The 20555-nt window shown below is 41.6% G+C and overlaps 1 protein-coding gene across 11 annotated transcripts in view; it reads left to right on the plus strand.

The window, feature by feature from the left end:
• GPHN (gephyrin) overlaps positions 1–20555 on the plus strand; it is a 403230-nt gene that overhangs the window by 108866 nt on the left and 273809 nt on the right. For 9 of the 11 annotated variants that reach the window (XM_048483966.1, XM_048483967.1, XM_048483970.1 and 6 more), the window contains one exon: positions 17251–17308. In XM_048483966.1, the coding sequence (XP_048339923.1) occupies positions 17251–17308 (58 nt within the window). Of the gene's footprint in view, positions 1–937; positions 1062–17250; positions 17309–20555 lie in introns of all 11 variants that reach the window. The other 2 variants (XM_048483977.1, XM_048483976.1) reach the window with 1 other exon arrangement.

Here is a 20555-nt window from a genome sequence, read left to right on the forward strand (position 1 = left end):
TCTTGTCCCCATTTTTCTCTTTCTCTCTTCTGCCTTTCTCTCTTTTGCATTCCTTTGTTTCCCGTCCCCGCTTTATCTTCCCCTGTTCTCTCTGGATGGGGGATGTACTACTGAGTGGCAGTGTGTGTGAATAAGATCTTGTGGTGTGGGTGGACATTAAATTATATATGAGCATCCAGTGTAATGCAGCAATTTAAAAAAAGGTTAATCTTAGGGTGTATCAATAAGAGTATAACATCCAGATCACAAGAGGTGGGGGGAAGCAGTTTGAGAACTTGTCCCAGGTGCCATTTTCTGTAGATAATCCCCTAAACGTCTAGACCCTTGAACTTTTCCTATCCCATCTGGATGGGTTAAACTTTAACCTTTCATGAAACAAGAAGTGAATCTCTATTTGTACCTTTTCTCCAATATAATTAAGGAACACGTCCCAATTTCTTATAGCACCACTATCCAAATAGCCATATTTCTTGTCCTTTTTTACCCGGTGCGCAAATTGTAATCCCTCATCTTGCCTATTTATCTCCATAAAGAAAATTCCTCTCCTTCAAGCCAGCAATTTGTAGGTCCTTTTCCAAAGAATGTTTTCTCTGTGATCAGGGCCTCCCTTAGCATTAAGTGATTTTGCTTCTTTCAATCACAACCTGGGCAACATATCCAGAAGTATTTTTCTGTTTGCAAAACCAGTTACTTTTAAGAGATAGACAGATAGACAGACAGATAGACTGTTCCTGCCTGATTTGTTCTTAAGAGTTCTGATTAGTAGTAAGCATTACCTTTCCTCTAAGGCTAACCATTCTATAATTGGTTCAGTGCCTTGGGCCCTGTTATGGAGTGTGTGGGATAGAAATGCTTTAAATAAAACAAAATTCTGGAGCTGCCTTTCTTTCATTACGAAAAAGGTATGAGACTATATCAGTTTTGTATTAATTCTCAGATAACTGAAATATGCTCACCTACGTCTTCATGATTGCTTAGACCCTGCTGACCTATCAAAACATCACTGGCTCTGAAATTACAGATTACAATTCATTATGCTTCTGCTTAGCAGGAATTCTATGGTGAGTAAATTTTAGGTGCATGACAGATCCATTATTTTTACTTGAATTAATTTTAAAAAATTGTGTTTCTTGTGGTTAACATTGTGGGCTTAAGATTTGACATTTAGAGAAAAATGATGAGTTTTGGATATAGCTGTTCATCTTGTGGAACAAGTGCTGGAGAGGCTGTAGCCCCAGGTCATGCTAGATGATGTGAAAAATTATAAACATTGGCCCTTCAATGTACATGTTTTCCAAGTGAATGAATATGAATGATGACTTGGAATGATGACTTGGAATGATGACTTGTTGATGGCCATGTGTGAAGATATACAGCACACAACAGCTGCAGTTGTCAATGCTATATTTTAATTTAATGATATAGACTAGTGTGCAACTAGTCTTTATTGTGAAACCTTATATCACTTTTGGAGCATACCTTCCCTTTATGGAAAAATTAATTTTTTTTTTACTTAATTGATTTGCTTAGGGAGGAAAATACCACTTCCTGAGAAATATTTTACTTTCCAAGTAGAGTGTAGCTTGTTGAGAGAAGGGATGAATAACTCTGCTATAATTCATTGATTGCTGTAGTGCTACATGTTATGTGCCTTTCCCTGAAGGGCACTTCGCTTTGAAAATAACCATCCATATATAAAAAAGCCTTGTCTTCACGTTTAAGCAAGGAAGAATTTAAGTCCCTGTTGTAATAAATAGTTGTAATTTGGAGAGTTGTTGACAGACCAACATTATCTCAAAATAGTTTTTAAAGGGGTTTTTCCCACCAAAACAATGAGTATGGGTGCTTTATGGACACCCCCCCACCCCCCGGTTCTACATACTGCTCTCTTATGAAGCTTCAGGTCTTGATTGTGTTCTTTGATGAGCTGGTCCCAGTAGAACTTCCAGACACACTAACTACACTTTTCCTTAAACCTATCAGATATTCCCATCTGTCTGATTTAATATATGACTTTCAAGCTAAATTACTAATCAGGTGGAGTGGACTCAAATTTCTCCTCCATTCTGTGAATATACAGGTATCTAGCTTGTATTGCCGTGCTTCCTTTTATTCTCCAGGTGGTGAAAGCCATCTTTCATGAGTGCTTCTCCACCTATCTCTATGGAGGCAGGGACTAAATTCCTTAACTTCCTTCCCAGGCTCCTCCTCCAACCTGACCCCATTATTTTTCCTGCCTTGCTGTGGAGAACAGAACTTAGCTAGAGCTCCTCTAACTATTCCTCCTACAGTGATTTTTGTCTTGTGCTTGTCTTTCTCCCGCTTGTATGCCCTGTCCGATTGAGTTGTTTGTCTATGTGCGTGGTTTTTCATTGGTTTGTTTGGGGAAAAGGCATCAGAGGATGCAGTAATGAGTGCCTCAGCTTTTAAGTTTCTTCCCACCTTTTTTCCTTTGCCGTGCTGCTGCTAAAATGGTGGACAGATCCTTCTCACATCCCAGGCAGAATTCTCACAGAACTTTGGCCGAGTCCACACAATTGGCCTCAAAAAGGAACCAGGACTCCCTTCAGAGGAGTTCCCAAGCTCTCTCAGAAAGGGAGGTTTCCCGCAATACAGCACAAATGGCTCCAGCAGGAGCAACCAGATGAGTGCCGGGCAGTGAGCCCAAAAGCAGTGCCTAGACAATGTTCGCCAGCTGGCCCCTCGGGAGTGCTCACGCTTCTTGAGTGAGGCAGCCATGGCAGTTCCCCAGGGATGTTCATCTACAGACGATCCTCCTTCCAGGCAAGATCCATCCGCGGCTGGGGGGAGTGGGGAGGAGGAAGAGTCTGAAGCAACTTCCTCTATAGCAGAGAGCAGTCACTCGGATTGGCAAAATTGATTTCCTATGGACTTTGCAAGGCTTATGAGGCAGATAGTTAGGAAGGAGGTCAGGGCATATCACCAGCAACAAGCACATAGTACTGACCCTTCCCAAGCCTCCCCCAGCCCACATCCTCCCTCCTCAGGGGCTCACTATAGAATCAGGGTCAGGGCTCACAGTCATGACCCTCTCCACTTCCCAAGAGATGAAGACGAGGAATATAGCAAGGGGACTGAAAGGGAGGAGGGTGAGCACTTCTCTGACACAGAGGAGGCAACATCAGCCCTTACTGAGCAATTTGCTTGCCTCTTCAAATTAGAAGATTTGTTCTTTCTGATTACTAAGACTATTGCAGCCTTGGACTTACAGGATAAGGGGGTGGGCAGAAGACCCCCTAGGTTGCTTGGCCTCAGCTAAACCGATTAAAGGATGCCTCAAAGACAACAGGGACTATTTCCCACAGGGAAGAACAGCCCCAATACTTCCCTATGCCTGAGTTCTTCAAACCCAGAATTAGGAAGGAATGGACCCAACCTGGTACTAACAACACCGTACCATCGTACATCAAAAAGTTATATGCGGTGCCTGAATATGTGAATAAGATGTTACAAACTCCATTAGTAGATGCACCAGTAGTGGCGCTCCAATCGGGGGGGGGGTTGTTTTCCAAAGATGGGGATGGCTCTATTACGGACCTTCTTGACAAGCATTCTGACACCACCCTTAGAAGGGCCCATGAATGGCTGTCCACGACCATGAAAGCCCTAGCCTGTGGATTAAGTGTCTCTTAGACATGATTCTATCAGAAGATCAGGAAAGACTCCGTTCTATTTGTTGCCAGGGCCAAGGCAGCAGCTATGGTTGCCAGGCATAACAGCTGGCTTAGACCTTGGCAAGTGGACTCCCACTTTAAGGTGGTTGTTTCTCGTTATTCTTTTCAGGGAGATATGTTCAGTAAAGTACTCGACCAGGTACTGGTCGAATCCAGGGATAAAAAGAAATTGATTCCATGATCGGAGCGCACAACAATCTTTCCCAGAACCACCTTTAGGTCACTACACACACTGCCTACAGTACCTAGAGAAGGACCAAGAACCCCCTGGAGACCTCAAGGTTCTTTTCATGGACAAGGCTGCTTCCATATCCAGGGCAAGTTCAATACATTGAACAGAACGGACAAAAACCCCAGAGTATGACTGCCCAATGGTCCCGGCAGGGGTGGGTGGGTGGTCGACTATTACATTTTCAAAATATCTGGAAGAACGTACATGTTGACCTCTAGACACAGGAAGTGGTCTCCCCTGGCTACACCATGGTTTTTTCCCATCCAAATCTAAGGGTTTTTTTTCCATCTCAGCTCAACCTGGGAACGCTTAAGGGTCATTGCAACCTGCTGGCAATTCAACACCTGCTTCGGGTTAATGCCATTGAGCCTGAGCCCGAATTGAAGAGATCATTGGGCATGTATTCACATTTCTTCACAGTGCCCAAGAAAAACAGACTGGCACGCAGTCTTAAACCTTTGTTATATCAACCACCACATCTACCTTCTACAGTTCCGCATGGAATCCCTCTGGACCATCACAGAGGCCATGAGGCCGGGGGACTTCCTGATGTCCTTGGACCTCATGGAGGCGTACCTGCATGTCCCCATACATTCATCTCATCGGCGATATCTTCAATTCGTGGCAGGAGATCAGCACTACTAGTTCAGAGCTCTCCCTTTCGGTTCAGCAACAGCACCTCGGGTATTCACAGAAGTTCTACTTGCTCCCATCACTCTACTCTGGAAAAGGGGTATCCATGTCCATCCATATCTGGACGACACATGGATAAGATCCTAGTCCAGACAACAGGCCAGTTTAGACGTCCAATGAGTTCTACAGGCACTACAACAACATGGGTTCTTGGTGAACTGAGACAAGAGTTCTCTGAAACCCTTACAAGAGATGGAACTCCTGGGGGCGATAATCTCCTCCAGCCAAAATTCCTTATTTTTCCCTCGGGACAAGATATAGAACATCCAGCGGAAGACCTCGGCAGTAGTTCGATCCAAGCATGCATCCCTCCTGAGCCTTGCAAGTATCTTGAGGAAGTTGGTAGCAGCCATGGACATGGTACAGTGGGGTTGACTACATGCCAGACAAATCCAGCGTTTTCTGCGCCCACATCAGAACAACATATGGGAAAGAGTCTGATTCAAGTGCCGACATCCTTGAAGATCAGCCTCCGCTGGTGGTTGTTTCACAACAATCTAAGCCAGGGCAAGGTGTATCTGTTCCAAGACCGAATACAAATATTCATGGATGCCAGCCCAGCCAGTTGGGGAGCCACTCTGGATCCACAATTCATTCAGGGCAAGTGATCGATGCTGGAGACCTTGCTCCCAATCAACATATTGGAGACCCTACATTTCGCTCACCCTACAGCACTTCAAACTGACAATCCTTCAATGACTCATACTCATCCAAACCGACAACATTGCGGCCAAGGCTTACATCAACCACCAGGGGGGATCCAGATCATCGCAGATGGATTGCAAAGCAACAGAAGTCCTATTCTGGGCAGAGTCACATCTCCTGTCACTCCAGGTGAATCACATGCAGGGCACGATGAACATCCAGGCAGATTGGTTGAGCAGGAGAACAATCATGGAGGCAGAATTGTCCTTGAACCGAGAGGTCTTCCAACTTCTAATGCATTCGGAAACCCAGGGGTATATATTTTCGCAACTGCTGACAACGCTCAACTACCAAGGTTCATCTCATAATATCATCACCCCAGGACCTTGGCAGTGGATGCTGCAACAGTTCCGTGGCCCAACACCCTCCTCTACGGGTTCCCACCCTCCTCTGCTGCTTCCACATCTGCTGAGGAGAATCATAATGGGAAAAGTCCAGGTCATCCTCGTGGCCCCACACTGGCCCAGGAGACCATGGTTCTCAATGATCCAGGAGCTATCAACAGGATCTCCTCTGGCATTACCAAGGATTCCGGATCTACTCCTTCAAGAACCCATCCTATATCCCAACCTGGAGTGGCTTCAGTGACAGGATGACTATTAAACAGGGCAAGTTAACAACCTTGGGCTATTCTCACAGGGTTGCCAGCACAATCCTCACTTCCAGGTGACTGGCAACAAATAGAATCTACAATTCAACCTGGAAGGCCTTCGTCCGTTGGTGTAGGAGAAAGAAGATCCAACCAGAATCTCCATCCTCAACAGTGTTTTGGAATTTTTGCAGGATGGTTTAGACATGAGTTTGCGTTGTGCCACCCTTCAAAGACAGTTAGCGGCCTTAACTATGGTCTGGCCCTTGTTTCATGGTCTACTGGCTTCGAGACAACTGGACATCTGCCAATTCCTCAAAGAGTCAGCTACAACCCTCCCCCCTTGTGCATAGATTCCCTTTTTGGATATTACATTCTGTTTTATCAGCACTCACTCGCTCACCGTTCGAACTGGTGCAGACAATTCATTTACAATGGCTTAGGATGAAGACTCTCTTTCTCATAGCGGTAACATCAGCTTGACGAGTATAGAGCTCTGTCAGTAAACCCTAATTTCTGTATATTCCATCAGGATAGAGTCATCCTGAGCACAGATCCGACTTTCCATCCTAAGGTGGCCTCACAATTTCATCTGTGACAGGAGATTGTTATCCCAAACTTCTGCCCTAATCCGAGTCATTCTAAAGAACTATTAGGGCACAATTTAGATGTGACACGGGCCCTCAAGGCCTTCATCATCCAAACTGAGAACATCCACCAGACTGAGAGCATGTTCATCAACATAGCACCTCCTAATGTGGGCCACTATATGTCCTTTACAGCCATTAGCTCAACACTTACGACCTGTATCATTGAAGCGCATAAAGCCACAAATTTACCAGTTCCTACGGCACATTCCATATGCAGTGCTGCCACCAACGCGGCACTCTACAAACACATGTCAGTTGAGGAGATATGTAGGGCAGCCATTTGGTCTTCCCCATCCTCCTATCTAAACACTATAGATTACATTCCTGGGCATCTGCCTTTTGTCAGAGAGTCTTGGAGCACCTCCTGGGGGACTGTTGATGACCCTCCCATTCTTGGGACACTGCTCTGGGAGGTCCCATGCAAAATTATTATTATTATTTATTATTTATTATTATTACTCTTTATATTCCATCCTCCACTTCCAGGAGAATGGTCCATTGGATACTTATCGTAAAGGGCCTTTCTCCTGATAGGTTAGGAGGCCATCTTGGCCCTCCCTTGGTCGTCGTCAGGAAACAGGTTGTGCTCCAGGTTTCCTTATCAACCTTATCAAGTTAAAGATAAAAATCTTTATCAAGGTTATAGTTAGTCTGTTCCTTGTTTGCATGTTATCATTAATATGAATGTTATATTCTGCTTCCTGTTCCTAGTTGTGTTATAACTGTTTTTCTCAAGAGTTACTGCTTTGTCAGTCGAATACTGGGGTTAGGTTGGAGAAGGAGCCCAGGACAAGAAGTTAAGAAATTTAATTCATGCCTCCCTAGAGATAGGTGGAGAAGCACTCACGCAAGATGGCCTCCTAACCTACCAGTAAAAAGGCCCTTCGTGGTAAGTATCCAATGGACCGTTCTCCATGGGCAAACAATTGTTAGAGCTTTATTTGGAATCCGTTTCTGAATAAAGTGTTTTTTTCAACTCTGAAATTTAGAAGCACACAGTTATCCTTTGTAATGTTCCTCAGACTGACTCATGTAGAGTGGACTTCTCTCCCCACATTGGCAGGAAGATGTGGTTCTAGAAACCATAAAATGCTAATTTTCACTCTAAGGAAATATACAGTTTGCAGAATCATTTCCTCATAGTCTCAGCCTTAAACTGGCTAATTATGCACAAGGGGTCTGCTGCGCAATGTGGGTGAACATTAGTCTCAGCAAGATTTCTTGTACAGATGTGTTCCCTTAAGCCCCACTTTCCATTTCTCTCTAGGGCAAGCAAGACCACTGTAGCACAATTTTAATTTTCTTCACTGGGGAGCACATCTTTGTCCCAAGCCTCTTCCATCTGCCCACAGCCACCCTGCCTAGTCTCACCCTTCCCATTCCCTTGTTCTGCTTTGCATTACTTCCCCCTCCCTGTTGCCAATGTCTTCTCTCTTCTTGTCCTGCTGGGTCACTTTTATTGCCCATGTCCTCCCTCCTCCAGCATACCTTCAGATCTTTTTTAATTTTTTAATTTCTCATGTCGATATATCAATATCTCGATGTAAAAATATTAACACTAGTCGATCTCGCCAGACACCTAATTTGTCCATTCATTGTCCCTATTCCTTCTAATTGATCAACAGACTGGGACGTCTCCAGCCCTCCTAGCTTTGCACACAAACAATCAATGATTCAAGACCTCACCAAGAAAAGGCCATTTGTCTTGAAATGTGGTGTTTACAGCACATAGGGAGAAGGATGATTGGGAACTTGGCGAGCTTATCGAAAGGTGATTCAGGTTGTTCTTTTGTGGTTTGCATGCCGCTATTACTCCCCGATCACTTTCCGCCATAGGAGACAATCAATGATTGGGCAAAATGTGCAGATTCCATATTCAAGACTTTTCTGTACACCGTTACACTGTTGCATGCCACCCCTTCCTCCCCTTCCCCTCCCTCCCCTCCCTCCCCTTCCCTTGCATACCATCCCTCCCTCCCCTTCCCCTCCCTCTACTAAGGTGGGTGGGCCATGTCCAGATGCAGGGCCCCCTCCGTTGCATGCCACCCCTCCCACCCCTCCCTCCCCTTCCCTTGCATGCCACCCCTCCCTCCCCTTCCCCTCCCTCCACTAGAGTGGGTGGGCCATGTCCAGAGTGGGTGGGCCATGTCCTATCTAGTTTATGATAGGAGTATCTGATAGCAATATGTTACCAGTTTCCGTCTGTTATATTTAAAAGCATGCAGTTGAGTCAGCCCTTGTTCTGTTTATGCAGATTCAAAGGACTTTCTTGGAAGAACTGTGTCTTCATACTTTGCTTTGACAGCAAATACTCATCTTAAAAATGGGTCAGCCAGCCCTGTTGACTCAGCTACCCTTTGATAAGCCAACTCTACCCTTTATCATCTTCTTCTGGAGTCAGGGCTCAGCAATTTAAAGGCCTCTAGGTCAGATTGCAATTCTGAAGGCTGAGGAAAAACGAACTGACAAAATAACTTCATTCCAGTTCTGTTTGAAAACTAGACTTGGGTCAGCTGTCTTTGTCGACATTGCTAGACCTTCCAACTTTCTTTGATGACCATTCCAGACTTGTTCATCAGCTGGAAAATGGAGATGGTTTTAGATGAGTGGTTATTCGGTTGTTGTTGTATTTTTTATTTATATGATCAAATACAGAGTTTCTACTGGGGTGGAGCAGAATTAATGAGATTGGCTGTGTCTTTTGGGGTGCTTCAGGATTCTGTTTGTCATCTTTGCATTTCAATATTTATATGAGGCTGCTGGATGCAATTGCCTAAAACTTTGGTGTCGGATGTTATCACTATGCAAATAACATTCCACTCTACATTTCATTTTCTGGCCTCCCAAATGAGCCTGTCCTGGCTCTGAACCAGAATTTTAAGGCCATGGTTAAGTAGAACAAGGTACTGGCAACCAATCAAGCTATTTTAAAATAGTTAATATTTATTCCCTAACAGCCAGCTCCTAACAACATCTTACCTATTTTAAAATTGCTTGATTGGTTGTAAGTTTATTTGTCAGTTCACTTCAGATGCTGGTTATGACCTTTACAGCCCAATCCGGAGACTGTGATGGCCAGGGACGGCACTACTGCCACAACACCACACCACCTCTAGAGGGCTTCCAGGTAGTATGGGGAGGCAACAAAATCCAGAAAAACCCTAGCTGCCTGAAAGTCCTAAAATTTATTCACTTCATTGTAACAGTTTTACCGGCTAGACATTTCTACTCTGAAGGCTCTCACTATTATCATACACCACATTCTCAATCAGTAAATGGCATTCAACTGGAGATGCAAGATTTCTTGAAATTTGGACATCATGAATGTATTTTTTTATGATAGGAATTTTTTTGTGAAATATAAAATACATCTAGTGCATAAAATGAATCTGTGAAGGCAGGGGATCACGAAGAATAAAACTCTCACCTCCCTTATACCGAAAGGCAAAGAATGCTCCCTAATTCTCCTAAAATCTTTTCTTTTGATCTTCACTTTTGGAAGTTCTCCTCGCTTGTCCCACCCTGTACCTCTTTAAAATCAATGAATATCTGAACCACTTTTGGGAACTAAAGTGATTCCTCCCCTGCTTCAGTCTTTTTCTGTTTTACCTCTAATAACCACACAAGAAGTTTTTAAAAGTTCAACAAATAGTAGAATTTTATTAAATACTTCAAGGGAATAGGATAATTGGGTAATAAGGAAATATTGGTAATAAAGAAGCCGTTTTACATATATGAAGTTATTTTCAAAGGTCAGCACAGATTATTTTTGGCTGATGGATTTACAGTAAAATAGACTATCAAGATGTTTCACAGATTTAACCCACGCTAGCACACAGAGGTTCATGTGTTGATTCTGATGCCTGTAAACTACAGAAAGGATTATCCTTCTAATTCACTTTCCCTTCAGACTTCTCAGACTATAGGATCACTTCACAGCATTTGAAATAAATTCCTCTAAAAAAAACTAGTGAAGGGAATTCATCTTCTGCACAAAGTGTAAATTCCCCTTCTGACTAGAGAATAGTTCCTCTCTGACTCAAACTCTTTCTAAGTCAGTTCCTTCAGTTCTGCCCTCTCTAGATCTAGATTATGAACTAACTTTGCTCATAGAATATGAGCTAGGAATTCTTCTCTTCCTAGAAGTAAATCCCCCCCCACAATTTTCTCTTCTCACCAACACCACAGGTCTTTCACAAAAATTAAGCATGTCTATTTTCTCTGGAATGCAAAGTTGAACTCCTTTCTAATCCTATCAGAAGCTCTTACCCCTTTTCTTACCACTTCTGAAACTTCACTCACTCACAGCCTGTTACTCACATACTCAGGCACTATGAGGGATTAACACTAGATTCAGGCTGTGTTACTTCTGCCTGCTCCTTAGTTCCGCACGGCATCATTAACTGTGCAGACTTCCGGTTGTGTGAGGATCAGGTGAGAGCGTAAGACTCAACTGCTTCCACAATTGTTAAATTTTTGGTGTATTCTCTGTCTTCAAACCACCACACCATCGTGGTTTGACAGGGGAATTCCTCCTGGAAAAAGGAGGGCCAAGGAAGGGAAATTCCCTTCATTATTTGTCCACCAGGAGAGATGAGATGCTTGCCTTAAGCCCCCGGTAGGCTAATCCACCTTCCCCCAGGTTGAAAGAGACAACAAACCTACAGTGCTGTGAGTGGAAGTAAAACCCAAGACCTGGCAACTATCCTCAACAACAATGAGGACTTAGCATGATACAATTGTGGAAGATTGGAAGTTTAAAAGGATTGGGCATGAACATGATGAACTAAATTTATTAGCGGATGTTGCAGAAACCCAATTGCAGTGAAACAGCTATCTTGGGAAGAAAGAAAGATATGCAGGACAACCAGTCAGTCCTCTCTTTTGTTTAAATGTAAGACATTATCAGAAAAATTGGTAACAGATTGGAGCTATGTACGAGTTGCGGACAAGAAGAGAGGCAGAAACTGGAGTCTGTGCAGTGAACGAGGAAGGGGGAAAACGTGGAAGTAAAGTGATCTTCCGTGCATGTGAGAAAAACAAATGAAGACACTAAAGGGAGAGTGAAACAGGACCACAGCATCACCTACAGGAAAAACCTATTAAGGGCCACAGGTTAAAAGGAGAGAAATGCAGTTTATGTGTCCAGTAAAAAGGAACGAAGTGGCAACTCTGAATGACTGTGCATAATAATAACAAAATTTAAAAGGATAGCAAGATGTCCAAATTGAGGAAGCAAAGTATTCCGGATAAAGTAGAAAGATCAGAAATGGAAACAAGATCAGAAATGGAAAGATCAGAAAGATCAGAAATGGAAACAAAAAACCAATTATTGGATGCTATGGGAGAGATGAAGAGTGAAACAACAAACAAATTAGACTAGGAAACAAGCTAATGGCTTTCGAAATGAACTTTAAGAAAATTGATGAAGATCTAAAATTGATGAAAGATACTTGAACCAATTGAAAGTAGTGGGGAAAAAATTTAAGATTTTGGAAGAAAAAAATGGAAAGGCAGGACTCTATAAATGGTAAACTGGAAGGAAAAAGTAACATGCTAGAGGAGAAAATGGAAAAAAAAATGGCCGAGCAACATGCTTTAATGGAGTTGAGACAAAAAGGAAGTATCCTCAGATTTAGAAGAGTACCAAAGGAAAATGGAGAGAATATAGAAAAGAAGATGATCAAATACCTAGCCAAATTGATAGATGTCGACAAAGATATAATTGAAGAAAACATCTCAAAAATTATAAGGGTCAACTCAAGAAAATCTGATGAAATGAAGGAGGACAAAGATATATTAATTTTCTTTACAAGATTGCAAACTAGAGGTGAAATTCTGAAAAAGAACTCCAAAGGAAAGATGAAAATTGATTCTAAAGAAGTAATTATTTTAAAGGAAATCCCAAACTGGATATTAAATAGGAGAAAGAACTACAGCTTTCTGACTAACTTCTTAAGATACAAAGATATCATCTATAGACGGGAAGATGTTGACGGTTTGCAACTTAAATACAAAACTAAATCCTCTCTAATCCCCGAGTGCAAACCTTTTTTAAAAAAAAGTTAAGAAGGACTTTGAGGAAGAGTATTAACTCGATATAACAGTTCAAGTAAGTTATAGATACTCTTGTTCCTTTTTCTTATATATTTTGTATATTTGTATTACTATGACTATAAAGTTTATTTTTTGGAAAGTTAATGGACTTAACTCTCCAGAGAAAAGAAGAAAAATCTTTCATCATTTAGGTTAAAATGCTTTTGATGTAATATGCCTGCAAGAAACGCATATAATGAAGGAAGATATTGGATTAATATAAACCAAAAATTAGGAGTAGGTTTTATTTCTGCAATTGAAAAGAAAAAAAAGAGTTTCGTTGTTTATAAAAGAGCAATATAAACGAAATTATTATTTCAGGACAAAGAAGGCAGTTTTTTTGAGAGTGGAATTAAACTGGACTGGTCAAAAGATACTACTGATAGGAGTGTATGGGCCAAATTTAAATAAAGGAAAATTTTATGAATTACTTTTGGAAAGTATTAAAGGTTACTCATTTAATAGTATATGTTTAATGGGGGATTTAAATGGGGTGGTTTCAGTTTCGTTGGATAAAAGTGTACATAAGGATAAGGAAGTTATAGGAGGCAAATTACCAACATCTTTTTTGAGTTAATAGAATTTCTTGAACTAAAAGATGTGTGGAGATTGCTGAACTGTAATAGCAAAGGTTACTCATATCATGCAAAACAGTTTAACACTTTTTCTAGAATTGACATGATCTGGGCTACAAAAGACTTATAAATTTCTCAATGAATGCAACGTTCATAACTACACAAACAACTAACGCGCTGCATCAACCGCTATTTTATCAATTGCATTTAGCCCACATATAAAGTGCAATACATAAAGTGCAACCAGTGAAAAGTGCAAACAGCATCAGAGCCTAAACTCTTACAATGCTATACATGTAACATCACCATACAATATGTACAAAGAGACTCAATGATGTCTTCTTCTTTACTCGGTCCTATAACTTTGTCCGTACAGGTATTAGGATGGGACCTCTTCTTTGTAGATAGTTAGTCGCTTATAAATGACTGCATGTACTGCATTTCAGTCAATCAAATTATGCCTGGGCGGCAATGCGGACCGGTCTGAGCCAAGTCCGTCAATTCAATGTCCAAAAATAAACGGGTTGCACTATTGTAACCGTTTTCGATAAATTCTTCTTCAGATTATAATTTCTCCAGTTTAAATCGGGATAATCGTTCAAGGTGACTTATTCACATCCATTCAGAAGGGAAGCTTCTGAAAATATTAAGTTAAAGGAAAAACCTTTTCCGACCATAAGCCCATTGTGTGGCTTATGAAAACATGGTATAAAAGAGGAACATGGAAAATTAACAACTACTTGTTGAAAAAAAGTACTAGAAAGAATTAAAATAGAATCAAAAGAATGTTTTGAAGTCAATAAAAGTCAAGATGTAAGAATTAATACTACTTGGGACATATAAGCATCTACTAAGCATCTCGGTTGGGCGAATTTCTTTTCCCGATTCAATTTCACCATCCACTTTTTCCCGAGCAAATCCAACTTGTTGGCAGACCCCCTTTCCCGCCTCCCGGGATCAGAGGGGTTGGAGATACAACCACCCCAAACCATTTTTCCTCGTTCCAGCTGGGCTTGCAAGTAACTACCCATTTGACTCTATGACATCGCCTCCCAAGGTTCAACCTCCTGCAAGCCTCCACTCCTCCTTCCTGGAGGCAGGCAAGGAACAATTCCCACCAGAGGAGGGAGGCCCTCAGTTGAACTTACGGGAATGTGGTGGCAGGGAGATCTGCTTTTTGTACTACCCTCCCTTTGCGGAGCTGTCGTCCAGCAGGGACATGATTCCAAAGCTGCAAGACACTGTGGTTTTGTTAAAACCTTACACCTCCTCAGACGCCAATTTTGGTGGCACACCAGCCGCAAAGATATAGATGCTAGGGGCTGTTTGTGCCATCATTAAGGAAAATCCTGGGAAGCCCCAAGGACTCTTGCAACCAGTCCCAGCCCCCAGCCAACCTTGGAAAGTTATATCAATGTATTTTATCACTGATTTGCCAGCCAGTTGTGATAAAACTGTGATCTGGATGGTTGTTGATTTATTCTCTAAGCAAGCCCACTTTATCCCCTGTGCTTCCATTCCCAGTGCTCCAAAATTGGCCAAGATGTTTATTCAGCATATCTATCATTTGTTTTCCTCCCCAGACAAAATTATTTTTGGTCAAGGTAGCCAGTTTGTTTCAAAATTCTGGAAAGAATTTTTACAACTCTAGGGGGTGGAGTAAGTTTTATCTTCGGGTTATCATGTATAGACAGATGGCCAGTCTGAACAATCAGAAACTAGAACAATATCTCAGATGCTACAATAACTATCATCAGGATAATTGGGTAGATCTGTCATATGCTGAATATATTTACAACAATTCAGTTCACAGCAGCAATGAGAAAAACTCCTTTGAAGCAGTCTTAGGACTGTTGGGCAAACCCCTGCCTTTTCTGGGTCAAACTACTGCTGATCCTCCGGAATTACAGGAATAGATCCAACATATTGTAGATGGCTGGGATCCCATTCTCAGAGCACTTCAGAAAGCAAAGGATGCTCACAAAAAACAAGTTTCCTTAGATGTGGAGGATATGATTTTCCTCTCCACTAAGAACCTTAGGAACATTCATAAGTACCAAAAATTAGGTTACAAATACATTGGTCCTTTTCCTGTTGTTCGCAAAATCAAAGAGGTGACTGTGCAACTGAGACTGCCCAAGGCTCTATGTAAAATACACCCTGTTTTCCATTGCAGCCTCCTGTTTAGGGCCTGAGCTCCCAACATCTGGCATGCTATACCTACTCTGCCTCCTCTGACTCTGATTGATGGGGCCACACACTATGAAATCCAAGATGTATTGGACTCTTGTATCTATCACAAGTGCTTGCAGTATCTAATTTCATGGAAGGGTTATTCGCCTGGGCAAAATGAGTGGGTGAATACAACCTGAATTAGAACTCCCAAACCGAGGGGAGGGTTTTAAGGGGAGTGGAAATGTCATCATGGGGCTGTGAGGGTTGCTTTCGCTTTTGCAGGTGCTGTTTTATCACTTCTAGCTGTGGCCTTGGAGTTAGGTAGGTAGGTAGGTGATACCCCAGTATTTTAAAATATTTGGGCCATTGTTCCATTATTTTCTAACATAATATGGATAGAACATCAGAAAACAAGGGGGGGAATTAAAATTTGACAGATATTAGGGCATGAATATTATATTCTGTGAATCAAAGTAAACTTTTGTCAGCTAGTTCTTTGTTGAAGAGAATCTCAGAAAATACACATTCACATAAAATAATTGAGAAATAAATTCAGTATTGCCCCTCCTCCTGGGTCACATTGAATTTCATACAGACTCGTACCCCTGACCCTTAGCAGAGGGGTTTCAGATGGCATAGAAAATTAGTGAGTAAACCAGAAGCTAGGAAAGATCCATTTCTTTAAACATTTTCCATTCACAGGACTCTATATGCCTGTCTGTGGATATGAGATAGTAAGATAAATAATATAGGAAAATGAATATAAATCAATCCGTAGATAGATGGTTTATCTGGAACCTATACAGAACAGAAACTGTGTTTCTCAAGGTACTGGAGAGTCAGATTTTTAGGTTATGGTAGCTGCCCATCATCATGTGACTCGTCCTGATACATGGTAGTAGAAAACAAATGTGTTATTATTTTCACTAGTTTGCATAAGACATACTGTATATTAGAACTCTAACCTGTCTATGTAAAAGAATCAGTTGTGTAGCCAAAATAATAGTTCTTTTCACTGTGCCACTGAAATCATATTGAGAAGAACAAGTATAAGATGAATAAAGACTTTAGCATTATTAACAGTAATGAGTGAATTGTGGATTTGATTTCTTTCTCTGCTTCTGCCTTAACTATTATATTGTGTACTATATGTATATTATACCCATAATTATACATATAATGTTGTGTGTATAATATACATATTGTATATTTAGTGTGGCCATGAAAAAGAGTGCTATCAAAAATAAGTACATCATCCTGGAAAAAAAGTTTTAATGAATCATTCTCACTTTAAAGTTTGCCTATTGTGGTTTTTGGCCTTCAGAATCACTTTTGTTAGAGGCTCTGATTTGTTAAAGGTACATGTTACAGAATTAACTGTTTATAATTGGTCGTATATGTTTCTGATGGTTTATAGAAAGCTATCAGAGTAGCATGGCAAGCAACAAGTGAGGTGTTTTTGCAAGCAAGACTTATTTTGACCCCTTCATACACACCGCTTGTTAGAATCTGATTATAGTCCATGCAAAACAGAGCATGAAGGAGAGAGATGTGTAAAATAATATTCTGGGATTAAAATTGACATTACAAGCTCACTTGAAGCAAGAGCTGCTTTTAAGTCTCACAGTATTGGGTAAGGTACATGCTGTTCTGGATGCTAGTGTACAGCGTTGGAACTATTCAAAATGTGTACTGCCTTGGGGGGCCAAGCAGTTTGTTCCTCAAAGTTAACTATAGGAAGGAGGTTTCGGTCTCCTGAGTTAAACAGCAATAAAAACATCAATATCTCCCATGCTAATTATTGCTGGATTTTGAAAATGTGTTCTTCTCCAAATTTCAGGTTGGGTGGCACTATATCAGCATACAAAATAGTTCCTGATGAAATAGAAGAAATTAAGGTACAGTATTCCCTTCTTCAGTATTTGATTGTATTTTTTGTTGTTGTTGAAAAGTTTTTGCAATGTTAAAACATTCATTTTTATTCATCCTGGAATATACAATGATGATTTCACTACTAAATTTAAAAAGTGCTGCTTTCAGTGGCTGATATGACATCTGGAGTAATCTATATAATTAACAGCATAATTTAAAAAATGCTTTTATCCTTTCTGTTCATTTGTTGAAGCCCTCTTTACAAAGAAGTCTGAATAATGATTTCAATTGCATTGTTTCAGTCAGACATGTTTGAGTCAACCTGGAAAGTAATACACAGGCTATTCTATCCAATCTTGTTTTTAATCAGTTTCTTCATTCATGCTGTTTAGATAAACAGTATTTAGATAAACAACAATTAGAGTCTTTGAGCTGGATCTTAACTTACTTCAGTGTCACAGCTTTTCAGAAACAATTTTTTAATCTGCTTTCTCTCTATCCAACAGTCTCAAGTGAAATTACACAGTTGGTGGTTGGGGGACCCTCCAAGGATGCCATGCAGTGTGAGAGATGCAAGGAGGATAGAAACTGGATAGGAATTGTTCTCCCTCCCTCCAGCTCTTGAAAGCATACCTTCTGTTCATGAGACTATCATGGAAGAGTGGAGGAGAATGATTCCTGCTGAGTTTCCTTGCTCATTGAAGCCATATGACATTCTGTTCTTAAGGGTTCCCAAATCCTAAGTAGTAGCATTTCAGGAGATTCAGCAGTTTGCTGGTGAGGGGGAAACTGATGAAAAATTACTTTGATCCTGTTGCAGTTTTGATGTAACTTTAAATCCCACCCTAAGACTATTTTAGCCTATCTTAGTTATCGACAAATCATCCAGTAGCTGCTTGTCAGCTGACTGACTAGCAGAGTGCTGAACTCATCCCATCACAATGGTGTCCCTTTGGATTATTATTTATTTACATTACTTATAGTCCACCTTTCTCATTAAGGCTCAAGGCAGATTAAACAGTTTAAATTAAAACAGTCAACACGATTAGGCATTAAATTAAAAAAAATGCAGTATCCCCTAGATTGCAGAAACACTGCTGATACAAAGCTGAAGCAGAACATATATATTTAAATATGACACATTACACAATACAGAAATTACCTGATAGGAGCATTCTTTCAGCAGTTGAAGTGGATGGCTGCATCCTAGTTACTGATCTGGTCATAGACACCTCCCACCCCCATGGGTGTATGGTTTGTGAAAAGACAGTAGAGTGGGAACCTTTCTAACATAGTCATGCAGGTCATTCCATAAGGTGGGGACCACAACAGAGGATGCACCCATACAGGCAGTTGCTTATTTTGCCTGTTTGCATGGTGGCATCTGCAGAAACCCTGCTCAAACAAGTGAAGCTGCCATGGCAGCCCAATTATTGTCAGGGGTTAGCCACCAGAAATGTATCTTACCATGTCTTAAAGTAGCTAGTTTGGCTGCCATTTTTTTTTCTGAGACCAATTCAGAGTTCTGAGTATGATCTTTAAAGCCACAATTTAGGACCCACGTGTCTAAAGGAATATTTTCTCCCATATATGCATATATGCCAACTGCAGTTTTCAAATGGCCATCTGTTGGCAGTTCCCTCATTAACAGCATAATTTCTGTTCTGGCATGAACCAGAACGTGTAACTTCTCCGTTGTCACTCCCACTCTGTGGAATTGACTTTCTGAGGAGGTGAAAGAGGCACTGTATTTTTAGGTGGTGCTACAATACCATTTTATTTGCCATGTGTTATATACTTTAAGTGGGTTATTGGGGGGGGTGTTTTGTTTTTAAATTGGATTATTTTGAAATATTATGACTTATAAGCCACCTTCAGCTGTAAAGAAAGGTGGGATATAAATAGTTAAATAAAGTGTGAAGTATACATGTAATAATTTAGAATCCAGTTTATATGGGATCCTGGGTGCTCTAAAATTACTACATGTAGCCTTGATCCTTGTTTATCTTGGTGGATGAAATATTGCCTAAATAACATGGGAACTGTTGATGAGGATCAGAAATGCCACTCTAAATGAGGTGGCTTCCTTAGAGTTTTGAAAGAGTTAGTTCTTTTCTCCTATTAAAGAAGTTCTCATTAGATAAGGAGTTGGTGTCGAGTTACTGGCTGGTCTCAAATCTGGCTTTACTGGGGAAGGTGAAAGAGGTGGTGGTTGCTGAGCAATTCAATTGTTACTTGGATGACAATGTGGTTCTACAGGATTCAGTGTTTTACCCTATATTCTTCAATATTTATGTGACACTTTCAAGTGTGATCATTCAAAGCTTTGGAGTTAAGTTCATTTATATGCTGATGATACCCTGATAAATAGTTCACCACTAGATGGCAGTGCTGGTGTTCTTGGCCAACATATGGCTTCTGTGATCAAGTGACTGAGGGAAAACATGCTAAACTTTAATCCCTAGAAGATGGAGGTGACACTGGATGGCAAGGCAGATGTTCTTAGCAAACCGTTATGCTTCCCACAGAGGTGGTTATCTTAACACTGTCAGATTCAGTTCAGAGCTTAATCTGAATTGTAGAAAAGGTATTGTGGCGTTCTTCCTCCCCGGGGGTGGCCCTGAACCTGAGCCCCAACCCACCTGTCCCTTCCTGGGTGGTAATCTGCCCATCCTCACCCCCATTGGTCAGGGAGTGGTTGTTCTCGAGCAGCTTACAAAGCCACAGCGTGGAGGGAGGTTTTACTGTCCTACAATCTGGGGTGGAAGCCTCCATGCATTCTTCTGAAGACCTCTATGTCTCACTTGGCCCTACTCCAGCTTTCCACCACTCCAACAGCCTCCTGTCCTCTCTCTCACGCTCTTTTTCTGCCTCTAACATGCTGTCCACCTCTCCCAGCTCCTCCTTACTACTCACCCTGAGCTTTTCCTCCTTCCACCCTTTATCCTTCTCCCCTGGCCTTTCTTAACTCCACCCCCAAGCTCTACAACTGCCATCTATCCACACCCCGCACTCCCCCACCCACCCCTTCCCTCTTAACAGAGGCCCCACCCCTGGTTTCACTTTGGGACACATGCAGGCCAGATGGGTCCCTGCAATGGCCTGGACTTGCCAGGCTCTCCTGCGGCCTGTCCCATCGTCCAGCTTCGCTGTCTGTGTCCTCAGGCCCTTGTGGGATGTGGTGGGGCCACTCGTAATTGGCGGGGTAGGGACTCCGGTGGTAAGCATGGCTTCTTGGTCCATCAGCTCCTGAGCATCATCCAGGGATGGAGC

This window comes from Sphaerodactylus townsendi, linkage group LG02 (genome assembly GCF_021028975.2).
Source record: "Sphaerodactylus townsendi isolate TG3544 linkage group LG02, MPM_Stown_v2.3, whole genome shotgun sequence".
Lineage (NCBI taxonomy): Eukaryota > Metazoa > Chordata > Lepidosauria > Squamata > Sphaerodactylidae > Sphaerodactylus > Sphaerodactylus townsendi.